Raw genomic sequence first — 15,835 nt, forward strand, 5'->3', positions numbered from 1 at the left:
GATTTAAGCATTGATGTTTGCATCATGCAATCATTGACTTAAGGAAATCAATCGATGTGATCATCAGTATGCGGCTTTTTTCCTTTAAGTTCTGTGAAATCCAATCGACATTTTTTTATTTAAAGCTATGATCATGGGAACTTGATGTATCAATGTTTTTAAGAATGAAGAAGTGCTCACGTAACAATTTTTCTTTCAAACGAAGTCAATAAAAATAACAAAACGACACAATTTTAAGTATTGGGGTACCTAATCATATATACCCTTAAGGGTATATTCACTATTCTCATATATATATATATATATATATATATATATATATATATATATATATATATATATATATATATATATATATATATATATATATATATATATTTTTTTTTTTTTTTTTTTGAAGTGATTGAAGGTAGAAACTAAAAACATTTTGGACTTGGGGACTAAAAAGATAATAATTATCATATCTTCCTAGGAAATAATGGGGCAGCTTCCTGTTTCCCCTGAATTTATGTGTCCCCACGTCAGTCTTCTTTGCACTCGGTGATGCTCCATTTATTTTCGTCAAAAGAACGTCATTGATGTTTCAACAACCTTCGTTTATCGGAGGTTATAATAAGTGCGCCATTTTCGGATTATTCTACCGAGTTTTCCCATTTACTTTTCGCACTATAGTTTCTGTTATATCCAGCGATCTTTCATTTCAAAAGCTTCATGTTTTTTCTAGTATAGGGGTAGTGGCCAAGATCAGTATGCTGTGTACAAAGGTACATCGGATTCCCGACTGGTTTTTTTGTTATTCTTTGAGTTTGATTTCTATGCTTATGTGTTAAAACCCTAGTGTATTTATTGTGTTTTTTCGAGTATCTTGTTCTATAGTAGATTGCGAAACTTCGTGTGTCTGTGTTAACGGTGTCTACTTAGGGCTTTGAAATATGATTAGCAACTTGAATGTATTGTCGAAAATCCAAGTTGAACCCAATTAAAGGTTTTCATCAAGTTGACATAAATGGATCCGAGATTTGGTAGAATTTATACTTCCTCAGATGAAAACGGGAATGGAAATGGACGAAGTATACCTGTTTTTCGGGACAATAAGAAATTAAATAATGGTCCTATGTTTGAGAATAGCTTCTCAAGTTATGTTCCAGTCAATGAAGGTAGTAGGTATCGAGATTCCATTTACAGTCAAAACTTCAGAGGATTACATGTTCCCCCTTTAAACAATCTTCCTGTGCCTAGTATGACTCCAAGTCCTGAAGATGAGCTTCATGAAGATTGCGATTTATCAGATGCAATTTTGGGATATATTACTCAGGTACTCATGGAAGAAGACATGGAAGATAGATCTTGCATGCTTCAAGAGTCTTTAGATCTTCAAGCTGCAGAGAAACCCTTCTATGAAGTTCTCGGCAAGAAGTATCCTCCATCACCACCCCCATGGACTTCATCCTCCTCTGAAGGTGGTTTGACTTCTGTTGACCACCATAGAGAAAGCCTAGTTGATTTCCCCTTCTCAACTCAAAACAATTACAGTGGTTACTTACATGATGCTACAAATCTACACAATCTTGGACCTCAAAATGTATCATACACAACATCGTTTGGATCTACAAGCAGTGTAAATTATAACGTTGACAGGGGTTTGGGTTTGGATTTGGATTCTCCTGCAAGCACTTCTGATCATTGTCACGAGAGTCAAATGGCATGGCAGTTTAAAAAGGGCGTTGAAGAAGCAAACAAGTTCCTTCCTTTTACCAACAAATTGATTGTTTCTTCTAATGGAGACGTGTCACTATCATCAACAGTGTCCAGAGTAAGAAAGAATCCTTTTGGGGAAGATGCAACAGATTTAGGACAACAAGAAAGGAATATCAAACAGGCAGCCATTTTTCCTGATTCCACTTTAAGATCCAAAGAGCTTGACTTGATTTTTCTGTCAAGTATGGGAGAAGGTAAGGTTGCTTTAGACTCATTTCGTGACACTTTACGTGTAGAAAAATGTAAAGACACATTAAAAGATTGTGAAGATACAAGTTTAAATCAAGGGAAAGGAAAGAAAGGCAAAAGCAAAAGTCGTGGGAGGAAACAAAACAGGAAAAAAGAAGTGATAGATTTGAGAACCCTTTTGATTACTTGTGCACAAGCTGTTGCATCTGATGATAGAAGAAAAGCAAATGATCTTCTGAAACAAATCAGACAACACGGTTCTCCTTTTGGTGATGGAACTCAAAGGTTAGCTCACTGTTTTGCAGATGGTCTTGAAGCACGTTTGGCTGGAAATGGAAGTCAAATCCATAAAGCATTAGTCAGCAAGAAAACATGTGCTGCTGATTATATAAAAGCTTACCATTTGTACATGGCATCTTCCCCTTTCAGAAAGATTTCAAATTTTGCTTCCAACAGAACAATCATGGATAAATCAGCAAACGCCTCAAGAGTACACATCATTGATTTTGGTATTCTTTATGGGTTTCAATGGCCTACTTTTATTCAACGTATTTCAGAAAGAGAAGGTGGGCCACCTAGGGTTAAGATAACTGGTATCGAGTTTCCACAACCTGGGTTTCGTCCAGCTCAGCGAATTGAAGAGACAGGTCAGCGGTTGAAAGCGTATGCCAAGTCATTCAATGTGGAATTCGAGTATTTTCCCATTGCTAAGAGATGGGAAAATGTTAGAGTTGAAGATTTGATGCTTGATGAAGGTGAGTTTTTGGTAGTGAACTGTATGTATCGAGCTAAAAACTTGCTTGATGAAACAGTGGTTGTGGATAGTGCAAGAAATGTTGTTTTGAATCTGATAAAGAAGATAAACCCTGATATTTTCATCCATGGAATCCTAAACGGGTCCTACAACGCCCCGTTTTTCTTGACCCGTTTTCGTGAAGCTCTTTTTCATTTTTCAGCTTTATTTGATATGCTTGAGACGAATGTGCCACGTGAGAACCCTGAAAGGGCGTTGCTTGAAAGAGAGATTTTTGGGAGAGAAGCTTTGAATGTGATTGCATGTGAAGGCTGGGAAAGGAGTGAGAGACCTGAGACTTATAAGCAGTGGCATGTTCGTAATTTGAGGGTCGGTTTAATTCCGGTTCCTTTTTCCCGGTTTATTATAAACCGGGGGAGGGAGAAAGTCGGTTTATATCATAAAGATTTCTTGATAGATGAAGACAACAACTGGCTTTTGCAGGGGTGGAAAGGAAGAATTGTTTATGCTATTTCTTGTTGGAAACCTGCTTAAGTGTTGATGGAACTCAGTTCAAGGTTTGTTGTTGTTAATTACTAATTAGAGATGAATATTTTTGTAAGCATGTTGTTGGCTTCTTTTTACATTTTTTTTTTATAAAATGTAGCTAGCTGCATTTGATTGAATTTTACTTAACCTGCTTGGTGTTAATGAATGCTTAACTAACTCCATATACTAGTTTCTTGAAAGTTGCAAAGTTTTGAATGATGATTGGCTTGTTTTGAATTATGATATGCGTAGCCCTTGAGTTGTGATGTTGTTCTTCTTAACATGTATATCGTTATACCTGTGTTTTGTATGACGGAATCGGATAAGGAATGGAATGGTTCATTCCATTGACCATTGGGATGGAATGTCCTCATTCGTTGATGTTGTATTCTAAAAGAGTGGATGGAAGGGGAAATGAAAACGAATTGACAATTATAGTTATATTCATGTTCTTGAATTGGAAAGAACCTATTAGACAGTTTTTACTTATATGTTCTCGAGATGGATGGTAAAGGAAGAAAAGCCAACAGCTTTACCATCTTATGCTTGTCTTGACTCTTGATTGATAGTCGATAATTGAAATGAACCATTGATTAAGGTACAATAATAGGAGAGACATTTTATCGTTGACCAATGAACTTATTTGGTCATTAAGCTCTTTTTCGATAAAGTAAATAAAATTTCATTTGGCTTGTACTTTTATATCCTATTGGTTTCGGTTCAGGAGTGAGCAAAACCGATGAAACCAAATCAAAACCATTGGTTTTGGGTGCAGATTTCAAAAGCCAAAAAAATCAACCCAAAGCCCATAAACCAACCCATTGGTTTCGATTTTGAGTTCAAAAATGATCCACTAAACCGAATCAACCCATAACATATATTTCTTATTATTTAATATTTAATACATACTTTAAAAAATAAAAAACTAAAATATGGAACCTAACCCCGGTAATTGAGGATTTGTGTTTTCATGTTTTGGTTGTAATTGATTGGTTGTGTTTTATTGTGTTTTACTTTGATGGTGTTTTTATTTTTTGGTTGTAAACTTCTAAACTTGACGGTTTTAGTATTTCCTTGACTATTTAGTTGATTTTGGTGTTTTTAATTGTTTTAATTGGCAAGAACAATGGAAGAGAATCTGAGTTATTTTGTTGATATTTGCCGGAAATAGGTTTAAAACTAAAACCCACAGCTTTAAATCTAAAACCCGTAAACCTATGGGTTCAAACAGATAAACCAACCTAGAAACTGAACCAATTAAGAAGCCGAATCAAATGGATTCTAAAAACCGAAAAATTAATGGATTGGGTTCAGTTTTGCCCAAAGTCGACATATGTTCACTCCTAGGTTTGACCGGTTGAAAGCAAATGGGGACTTAATGATGTGGCGACTTCATTTCGATCGTGTTTTTACTCTAAATCTATGGGTGTGGTAACATACCACAACTTTAATTTTTTTTATTTGTCACTTCAATGTCAAGTTATTTACCCTTTCATCTAAGAAATAGTCTCGTTCTCTTTGTCTATAACTTTAAAAAAAAAATAATAAATAAAATATTATTTATTAATTAAAAATAAATGAAAGATTAATTTACAGGATAAAAACAAAATCAACATTAATAAAAAAAACATTGCACTGTTTTAAAACTTATAATTTCAAATTCACATAACAACAAAAAAAAAATTATGCTAAATAATCATTCTTCGTTTCTCTATTCCTCATCTACAACACGATAGTTGAGTTATGTAATTATATTCTATGAAGATTGGGATATGTATGTTCGTTATGTATTTCTATTCTATTTGCCATGTATTGTGGAGCAATATAATTTCTTTTTCGTCATACGAACATATCATATTTTTTCGTCTTCTAAAATCATATTATGTAATATGATGTATGCATATATTACATCTTTCATTCTTCACAGCCCCCATGAATGTCTCAGGTTATCAATTATGTGCCAATGTTTCTTAAAGACATCAAAGGCTCATTCAACATCCTTTCTAACTCTTTGAGTTGCCTTAAAACTTTATTCCTTTTTTTTTTTATCATTTGGACTTGTCCATGATTTGACAAATATAGAATATACACTATATATCCTAATGACAAGAACATACTCATACTTATATGATGCTTATGGCTGTAAACGAACCGAACGAACACGAACAAAGGCTTGTTCATGTTCGTTCGTTTAAGTTAGTTGAACAAATGAACGAACACGAACGGATAAACGAACGAAGTTTTCTTGTTCGTGTTCATTCGTTTAACAAATTGTCTTGTTCATGTTCGTTCGTTTATGTTCGTGAACATGCTAAACGAACATAAACAAACGAACATGAATGAACAAAGATAAACAAACACAATTGAACATATATGAACATAAACGAACTATAATATAGTAATGTAATAAAAAACAATTGAAGATATATGAACTTAAAAAAACTTAAACAAACAAACATAAATGAACGTTCATGAACGTAAATGAACGAATGAGACCATAGTTCATGTTCGTTCATTTAACTAAATGAACGCGAATTTATGTTCATGTCCATTCATTTATTAAATAAACGAACATAAACGAACTTCCCGCCGAACAATTCATGAACGGTTCGTTGAACGTTCAGTTCGTTTACAGCCCTAATGATGCTCCATTCACTTCAAATGGATAGACATGTGTAGTTCCAATATAGATGTTGAATATCAACGACTATCAATAACATTAATATCATTGTTGGAACTAGCATCAACAAAGAATGCATGTCAAATCCATAAATTTTGTGAAACCACTGCTTCTAAAATTACTTTTAGGTGTCCATGATCACTTCACATATATTGGTTGTGCCATGTATTTAGGCAATTAGCTCATTACCAATTGAGAGAACCAATGCTTCCATGTATTCTAGGAAAGTCATGTATGTTTACATTTACATGAGCCACATACAATTTTTGAATGTCATTGAATGTAAGCTTATGCAAAATATCGTGCATTGAAAATCCTAATGACACATTTAAAAAACATATAGACGCTTTCTTGTGTGGTTCGCACATACATCTTCAAAAACCTCATTCCATGAATTAGATGTAGTGTTGTATGTTAATAGACGAGCGTGGTTGTGATTTTTTAATGGAGTGAAACCTTTTTACCTCCATCAAATTTTAATTGGAAAACTTGATACTTCCTCTCCAAATCATCAACTATATGTAGGAATAAATTTTTGTATATTCAAAACCGTCTTCGAAACCGGTACGCTTCATGCATAACATACTTGACAAAGTAGTCATGTACGAGATGATCATGTGTAAAACAACTTTTGGTTGTTTGTTTCATCATTCTCTCTCAAACTTAAACTTCCGACTGCAACATTTCTTAGAATTTCAATTGTTTATTTCATCATTCTTACAACAAACAACGATTCCTTCATCGCCCAATTATTCGACAACTATGAAGATAATGATGGCATTTCATTCACAATTGAGAAATGAAGATAGAAGTATGCTTAAAATCCTAACGTATATGTGGTGTGTGTGTGTGTGTGTATATATATATATATATATATATATATATATAAGTTGGAATATTGAAAAGTGGGGGAGGGTTGTTGCATTTTTCTACCGCAAAAGGCAAAGCAGTGTGGTGGAGCTTTGGGGGGGTGTTTACCACATACCACCACAAAAACCTTACCTTCACCTAAGTGGCTCACCTCTCCATACCCTACAACTAAACCCTTGAGAAAATCACTTTGTTATATTCATTCCCCTTAAAGTCACTTTTGAATTAAAGAACCCAAATTTAAACCACAATGGAAAATGTTGTTGTCACAAAACTCGACGACCAACAATCTACTTCCCATTTGTAACACCTTATCGGTAGGTATCCCCGTTTGATTTAGTTTCCATCCAACCAAAGAAAGAATTTCTTGGACCTTTGATATTCCTAAGAGAAGGTTCATATGGACACATTCACTGGTTAGTTCATCTTTGTAGCATGATTTATGGTTATGTTTGTGCCTTGATTTATCCTTAATATGCATGGATTTAAAATTACTTTTGTGAGTTTTTATCTTCGTATTTTTTTCTTATCATATTAGGATAAAAATGTGAATACTTAAACATCGATGGAGGTTGAAAACTAATTTGAATAGAAACGAAGAATTATAACATCTTGTTCCGAATCGATTCCTAGTCTGAGGCTGTGGCCTGAAGATCAGTCATCATAAGGATTAGGGATTTTGAAAAGGTAAGATCTAGGCCCATTTGGGTGTGGGTGATGTATTAGAAGTGATTTGGGTGTTTGGTTCGTGTTTTGGAGCCTAGGGGCATTTCAGTAAAGTGTCGGTTGGGCTTTTGTGGAAAATAAATTTTTGTATGGAAGGTCTTAAGAAAGGTATGAGTTGATAGAAGTGTAGGGCTTCTCGTTACCTTTCCATTGATATAAAGATCGTCGGAATCGGGCTTATAACGAAGAAGTTATGGCCTTCGGAAGTTTCATGGTTTTCAAGCTTAGCCGAGTACATGGGGCGTACGAGGGGCGTACTAGTGAAGAAGGTAGTACACGGGGCGTACCTTGGAGTATGTTGGGCGTACTGACCAGGATGGTCGCGAATGTTCCCCGGAGTACACTAGGCGTACGCCAGTCAGATCAGAACCCTATTTTAGGGTCTTGGACCCTATTTAAGCTCCTTATCTCATAACCTAACCCTAATATCTTTAGCCTCCACCCTCAAAAACCTTAGAAATCATCCTTAATCATTCATGGAGGCATTTTGAGCTTATGGAGTCCATTTCTGGAGTGTTTGGCCCATTTCAAGAAGGTGGAGTTTGATGCAAAGATGGGGATCAAGGAGAAGCTTATGGATCTGGCTTTTGTGACTCATCATCAGCTTGATGAAGGTATAAAGCTCTGAACTTGACCATTGAATGCTTAGATATATTATGTTGAGTTTTTTGATCTTTTTGGTCCCAAGAATGGAGCTTTTTGGTTTCAAATTCGTTTTTAGGCTTTGGGTTGACACCCTTGCTGCTAACTGAGTCCCTAAGGTAGAAAGTTGCCATATTGGAGGTCTTAATGGGTTCATGCAAGAGTTGTGGTCATTTTCATGGAAGTAGATTGCTATACTTTGAGTTTGGGTTCATGTGGGTCATATAAAGTCACCAAGTCAGTGACTTTATGGATTAAGACGTTAAGTAGAGCTCAGATCTGTAATTTGGTCCCTTGGTTTGAAGAATTAAGTGCTTAATAGCAAAAAGGACTTAATAGAGGAGTACGTTGGGTGTACAAGATGGTACGAACAACGTACAAGTCACGAACCTAGTACGCGTTGCGTACAGCTGAATACGCCCTGCGTACTCAGTTAGAATGGGTTTTGCTTATTGGGCTTTGGTATGGGCCAGCTGTTGGGCTTTTTTATCTTGGGCCCATTGGGCCATCAGTTTGTGGGTTGTTAGTGATGTTGGAAAAGGCCTCGGAAGGATTTGGGCCCAATTTGGAAACTTGGGCCATGGTTTGGGTCACGAGTTTTTAGCATTTTGGGCTTAAGTGTTTGGATTATTATTGGGCCATCAGAATATAGAGTGTGTTGGACTGAAAAGAAGGATTTGGGCCTCATGGCAAGACCCATGTAGAGTTTTGGGCCCAATTTGGAAAATTGGGCCATTGATGGATTTATGGACATTATAGTATTGGGCTTTTGTTTTGGGTTTGGGCCTTAGTTTTGGATCATACTTGGCTAGGGGTAGAATGGTCATTTTACCCCCCATGCATGGATTAAGGATTATGGTATGGGACCCAATTGCTAATTGGGTGTATTGATTGGTATTGATAGCTTAGGAAGTGGACAGGGCAGCAGTTAAGGATTTCTTTCAGGAAGCTTCTGCATTCGAGGTGAGTCTCCTCACCATACCAATGGGTCTAAGGCACCAAGGTTGGCTCATTTATTTAGTTGTGATGATTATTAGGAATGTGCTATCGATACATTATGGATTTATGTCAAGACCATGCGGGGGTTCCCATGGCAACTAGTTATATGTTGTATGCTAGTTGATTGTGTGATATTTGGTATGCTAGTTGTCTTTGTGATACTTGCATGGAAGACCTCGGGGGGTTCCCGGGGCACCTAGGTATAAGACCTTGGAGGGTTTCCATGGCATCCTAGGTAAAGAGCTCGGGGGTTCCTGTAACGCCTGTAGATTAGGGCTAGTCAATTTAAGGACAATAAGCGTCAAAAAATGAATTTTTTGATGGAAGATTATTTTGAAAGAATAATCTTAACTAAGTTGTAGTATATGTTACAAGGATCCCGTACATATAAAGAATGCTGAAATCCGAGTTATAACGAAGAAGTTATGACATGTCGAAGTTTCGCGATAGAACCGACACGACGCTGAATGATGTAAAAAGTGAATTTACGTTAGAGCGATTTTTAGCCTTATCAATCTAAACGAAAGTCGTATAGTTTGTTAAACCGTGAGCGTGCATAAAAAGAACGTCCAAATCTGACTTCGTATGAGGAAGTTATGATTTTTCTAAGTTTCGACTTAGCGGTATGCAGCCCGAATACTCGATTTGAGATCGAGCGGTTTTTAGCAAAAACAATATAAACGAGAATTGAAGATCTCGTTATTAGTAGTGCAATGATAAAAAGACAGACGAAAATGGACGTCGGATGAAGAAGTTATGAATTTATAACGGAGTTTTCCTGTCCCGGCATACTAAAATAATATAATAAAAATAAAGTCAAAATTAGCCGACGGAGTCTAAACGAAAGTTGTAGATCGTAGTCTCACCTACGCGGGGATATAAATAACGTTGAAAACGGAGCTCGTATGAGGAATATATGAATTTTTGAAATTTATTAAATAATTAAAGTATTTAATTTAAATATAAATTCGCTATTATCCGAAAGTGGGGGGGGGGGGGGAGTCACCGGCCTTATCCACATTACGCCCAACGTAAATCGTGAATCCAGCCCCTATATAAAGGGTGCAAGGCTGCCTTATTCCTTTGCTCATTTTCTCTTCTCTCTCTCTCTCTCTCTCTCTCTCCCGTTTTACCTCGATTTTCATGCAAGAAATATCCCGAGCCGCGAAGCAAGTCCTGAGGCCCCGAAGGTCCCGAGAAGTGAAATTCCCAAGCCGAAGTTTTGCCCGCGAGAAGCCCGGTTTTTGTGAAGATCTTCCAGATCTACCGAAGAATACTACTTTTACAAGCTGTAGTGCTATCCGAGCATCGTCTAATCAAGTGAGTGTATAGTTACTTTCTTCTAACACATAAATATAAAGTATTAGCTATGAAATACGTGCTATGTGTTATATATTATTTGTTTATTTGAGATGAGCTTGGAATTGATGTTTTTATACGGGTGTTAAATGATTTAAACTGTGTTTGTATTTATATCTACAAAAATGTTGGGTAGAACATGGGTAGATGGAATAGTTGGTGACGATGTGACGTCGTGCCTATTGAGTAAGCCTTGGTGACGATGTGACTTCGTGCCTATTGAGTAAGCCTTGGTGACGATGTGACTTCGTGCCTATTGTGTAAAACTTAGTGACTATGAGACGTAGTGCCTATTGTATGAACCCTGGTGACTATGTGACGTAGTGCCTGTTGTATAAATCGTGGTAGCAAATGGACTTTGTTCCAGTTCCGTAGGTAAATCCTTAGGAATGAATGAATGAAGGATAGTTGGTTCTTAGGGTAAACCCTTGAGAAAATAAAGGAGATATGGGGATGGGTATTTGGGTCGATTGTTTGATAATTGAATATAATAAATGTATTATTGTGGGTTGAAAACCCTATATGCTCACCAGGCTCCCAAGCCTGACCCACTCAGTTTGCTTTGCATTACAGGTAATGGCACAAGGGTATAAGTTGGTGGACTTGACGAGAGATTTTGGATTATAGATCAGTAGTTATAAATAACTGTTGTAAGGTCTATTTTATATTGTTTATGCTTTTGGTCTGTATCGGAACATGACATCCCGAGGTTTTATTATTTAATGAAAATACATTCTCTTAAGAAACGTTTTGATAAATTTTATCATATTTTTTTTTGGGAACAAATTCCGCAACTCTTTTAATCAAAGGGTTACTCTGATTTTATAAAGCAAAGCATAAACAAATCGGTCTTTTCTGGCCGTGAAATCGGGGATGTCACAGTTCCCAAGGCGCTAGGGTTTAAGATCATGGAGGGTTTCCATGGCTTCCTTAGTTAAGACCATGTGGGGGTTCCCATGGCATTGGGCTAAGGCCATGTGGGGGTTCCCATGCACCCGGTGTAAGACCCTTGAGGTGTAGCACCCGGTTCCTGGTACATACTCCTTGTGATTTATATTTAAAATGGTGCATTTTTGCCTTGGACTCGGCGAGTTGAAGGACCAACTCGCCGAGTAGGAGCGGGATAAGACACGGGGTCTGAACTTTGGACTCGGCGAGTCAGGCCGTGGACTCGGCGAGTAGACCCTGTTTGGGCAAAAACCCTAATTCGGGTGTTTGCACCCTATTTAAACGCTCTAACTTGGCCTCCGTTGTCCCTAACACTTCCAGAGAGCTGTAGAAAGAAATCCTAGCCCCCATATTGTTCTTGAGAGTGATTTTTGGCTCTGTGAAGAAGGTTTGAAGCTTAGAAGAAGAAGGAAGAGGTTGAAGTGTTCAAGGAGGGGAGGTAGATCCGGAATCTACACTGTGAGAAGCTTCCATTCAGGTAGAAAAGTTCTTACCTTGATCACTAGTTCATTAGATCCCCTTTTTGTCCCAAGTTAGTGGTTTTCAAGCCCTAAAACCTCAAACTCCATGTATTTATGCTCTATGTTCTGAAAGGACTTCAGATTGGGACCTTATGGACATCTTAGAAGTGTAAAGTCTCTGTGGTTGGAGTTATTGAGGTCCCTATTGAGTGTATGACCTCTTAAAGAGCTTGGATTTTCCTTCTTGAGCTTATAAGGCCATGCATGCACGTAAAGTTTGCAACTTTACGTGATAAGCATGCCCTAGGAGCATAGATCTATGGCTTAGAAGTGTTGCATGTCTCAGATTTGGTCTGTATGGGAAGCGGGTCGAAGGGACTCGGCGAGTCCCGAAGTGGAACTCGGCGAGTTCTATGAAGATGGTCTTAGACTCGTCGAGTTGGATAAACAAACTCGGCGAGTCCTATGAAGATTGCTTGGAACTCGACGAGTTGTTCTTCAAACTCGGTGAGTCATATGAACTGTCACTGAGTAAGAGGGGTTTAAGTGTTGAAGGTCCAACCCTTTGTATATGCACGCGGAATTAGGAATTTAACGTGTAGCAATAGTCCCAGAACCCCAAATCCTCTTAAGGGATGCTCTGGTGAGGATTTGGAAGCGAGTAGGAGATCTGCTCGTGGGGACTCGGCGAGTTGTTCTTGGACTCATCGAGTCGGATCACGATTCGGTTCTATAGTCTCGAGTAGTGAGTTAAGGGTGACTCGGTGAGTGGGAAGAGGGACTTGGCGAGTAGGACCGGGTTAGTAGAAGAAGGACTCAGCGAGTCTGTGCCACGACTCGGCGAGTCCAGTCAATTGGAAGTTGACTTCGACCAAGGAGTTGACCTTGGACCAGGGGTGGGTCAGTCAATTGACCTAAGGGTATTTATGAGTGGCTAATCTATGTTTATGGATTTGTAGCCGGAGGATTACCGGTGCAGCAGCCAGACGTCTAGCATCAGACTTTCGGTAGCTACTTTCGAGGTGAGTTTCCTGCCAGTAGTAACAGGTCTAAGGCACCAAGGCCGGCCCGTATAGAAGATATGTTAGTGTCGGAGTGTGGGCAGAGCCCGTATCTCATGGTTGAGTTTGATTATGATATATGCCAGTATGATAGAATTGTTTATACTCGTTGTCTGTGTGATACTTGTATGTTATGGTTTAGCAGCTGAGTGTGGGCGAGGCCCGTATCTCTCTGATAGTGGAGTGTGGGCGAGGTCCGTATCTCTTAGATAACAGAGTGTGGGCGAGGCCCGTATCTCTCAGATAGGGGAGTGTAGGCGAGGCTCGTATCTCCCAGATAGCGGAGTGTGGGCGAGGCCCGTATCTCCCAGCTAGCAGAGTGTGGGCGAGGCCCGTATCTCCTAGCTGTTCATTATATGTTTGTATGGTACGAGGTATCATGGGGGAACTCACTAAGCTTCGTGCTTACGGTTTACAGTTTTGTTTTCAGGTACCTCTTCTTCAAGGGGGAAGGAGCTGGCGCGGTAGCGGCACATCATACACGCACCTTGTTTTCCGCACCATGAGCATTCTAGGATTTTGTACTCTGATAGTTGATTGTTTTCATGTTTCGGTTTTCAGACACGATGTATGTTATGAAATGGTTTGACCAGAAAGTGTTTTAATTACAATCGTTTTCTAAAGTATTGATTTAAAAAGAAAATTTTTGGACGTGAAATTTGGGTCGTTACATGAGGGTTTCCAGTGCATCCTTATATGTTTGCATGTTTAGCTCGTATGTTTGTATGTATGATTTGATTGGTAGTTAGTGAAGACCATGTGGGGGTTCCCATAACAGTGGGCTAAGACCCTAGAGGGTTTCCAGGGCACCCGGAGTAAGACCCTGGAGGATTTCCACGACATCCCTATATGTTGTATGCATGGCTTATATGGTTTATGTAGCCTTTATAGCTAATATTGATTATGTGATTATGTGGACTGTGTGGGGTATGCTATGGGGAACTCACTAAGCTTCGTGCTTACAGTTTTGTTTATGATTTCAGGTATCATTGTTTTGGAAAGGAAGGGCTCAGCTTGATCGCAGCACACACACCGATGTTTTCTATATTAAATTGATTTTGGGATGAACTCTGATAAATGTTTTTAATTAGTAATGTTTTGAAATACTTGGATTTAAAGATATTTGTGTTTTGACTCTAATAAAAATGAAATTTTACCCTCGATTTTTGGGTCGTTACAAGAATTAGGGGCAATGATGAAGGTTGAAAAGAAATTTATAGAGCTAGAAGTTTTGATGGTTCAAGATCAATAAAAGTTTCAAACGCATGTGATGGAGATTAGGGTTTAAGTCTAGATGCTTAGGACCAAAATGAAATGGACAAATATGTTTGTGTTTTTCTGTCTATGTGCCTTATCTTATAGTTTGTTCATGGTTTAAAATTGATAGTCAGGGCCTATCTTATATAGTTTTGGTGGGGGAAGGGTTAGTACTTTTGTCTAGGGTAATACTAGCTAGTAGATGGTTGTTAGTTGTTAAAAATGATCTTTTAGAAGAATGTTCAGATTACAAATTTTTACCTAAAATATGAAATGCAAATATTTCTAGGATCAATTGAAAGGTTCCCTTTTGTGCAATATTTAATTGTTGGTAAATTTTGGTGTACTTCCATGGAACCCATACACAGAGAGGGAACCGAACCATTTTATATTGAAGTTGTAGGTGGTTCAGAGACAAGCAACATGGATCCACATGTTAATGTTTCTTGTGTTTCTTTAGTACTTTCAAAACACAAACATTGAAAGTGGAAATGGTGTAACAACCTATATTTTTCATAAACATTAAACATTTAAATTCTGGGAAATATCAGATTTTACATGTCATCACAAAAACCAGTCTAAAAAATCTTTAAAAGTATTCCCAAAAATTGTAACGCCAAGTCGTGGGTATGTTTCTTTTAAGTAATTTAATATTTTTGATGTTGGATTCTTGGTGGCCACGACGTGGTGATAGAGTCCCATGACGTGGCCAAGGCCAAAGTTTTGTGGTCACTAAGCTAGTGTCACGGCGTGACATCTATTCATCACGACATATTCATTGTTTAATAGCAAACCCTAATCCAGGGTTTGAACCCTATTTAATGGAATGTGATGGCTAGGGTTGCCCACCATCAGCCTCAATCACTCTCCCTTAGCCTCCAAGAGAAAACCCTAGCCTTCATTGCTAACCTTTGAGTTTTTTGGGTGTTTGGTGGTGTTTTTAAGAAGAAGAAGACACCCTTTGTAACACTCGTGTTTCTAGCCTAGGCATTTATATTGAGTTGATAGTCTAGGTTAACCTTTGTAACTCATTTTTGAAGAAATGAAAAGGAATTATGTGAATATTATGTGAATTATGTGTTTTATGCTTAATTATTAGGGTTTAATTAATTAAGAATAAAAATAAGCGTCAAAATTAAAGTGTGAGATAAGCCCGATATCTTTACATAAAGTTGTAGTGGTCGAAACAAGGATTTTGGGGATATAAAGAATGCCGAAATCCGAGTTATAACGAAGAAGTTATGACCTGTCGAAGTTTCGCGACAAAACCGGCACGGTGCTGAATGTCGTAAAAAGTGAGTTTTCGATAAACTACTTTTTAGCCTTAGTAATGTAAACAAAAGTCGTAGTATTCGTTAAACCGAGAAGTTCGATAAAAAGAACGCCCAAATCTGACTTCGTATGAGGAAGTTATGATTTTTCGAAGTTTCAGCTTAGCAGTAGACAGCTAAAAACTCGAATTTTAGATCGAACGATTTTTTGCCGACACAACCTAAACAAGAATTGAAGGTCTCGTCATTAGGAGCACAACGGTAAAAAGTCTGATGAAAACGGACGTCGGATGAAGAAGTTATAAATTTTTAACGGATTTCCTGTCCCGGTC

At 37.8% G+C, this 15,835-nt stretch overlaps 1 protein-coding gene across 1 annotated transcript; it reads left to right on the forward strand.

Moving 5' to 3' along the window:
- The first annotated feature begins 487 nt into the window (after window positions 1–487).
- Window positions 488–3,429, forward strand: LOC145067899 (GRAS family transcription factor). Its single transcript, XM_079014929.1, has one exon. It carries the CDS (start codon window positions 1,007–1,009, stop codon window positions 3,233–3,235), a length of 2,229 nt encoding a protein of 742 aa, XP_078871055.1. The 5' UTR covers window positions 488–1,006; the 3' UTR covers window positions 3,236–3,429.
- Window positions 3,430–15,835: the final 12,406 nt, after the last annotated feature.

Source organism: Lactuca serriola, chromosome 8 (genome assembly GCF_051521515.1).
Source record: "Lactuca serriola cultivar US96UC23 chromosome 8, Lser_US96UC23_V15, whole genome shotgun sequence".
Classification (NCBI taxonomy): domain Eukaryota; kingdom Viridiplantae; phylum Streptophyta; class Magnoliopsida; order Asterales; family Asteraceae; genus Lactuca; species Lactuca serriola.

Bases quoted from the DNA above. Each gene is read 5' to 3' on its own strand.
- LOC145067899 (XM_079014929.1), top strand. From the start codon at position 1,007: ATGGATCCGAGATTTGGTAGAATTTATACTTCCTCAGATGAAAACGGG.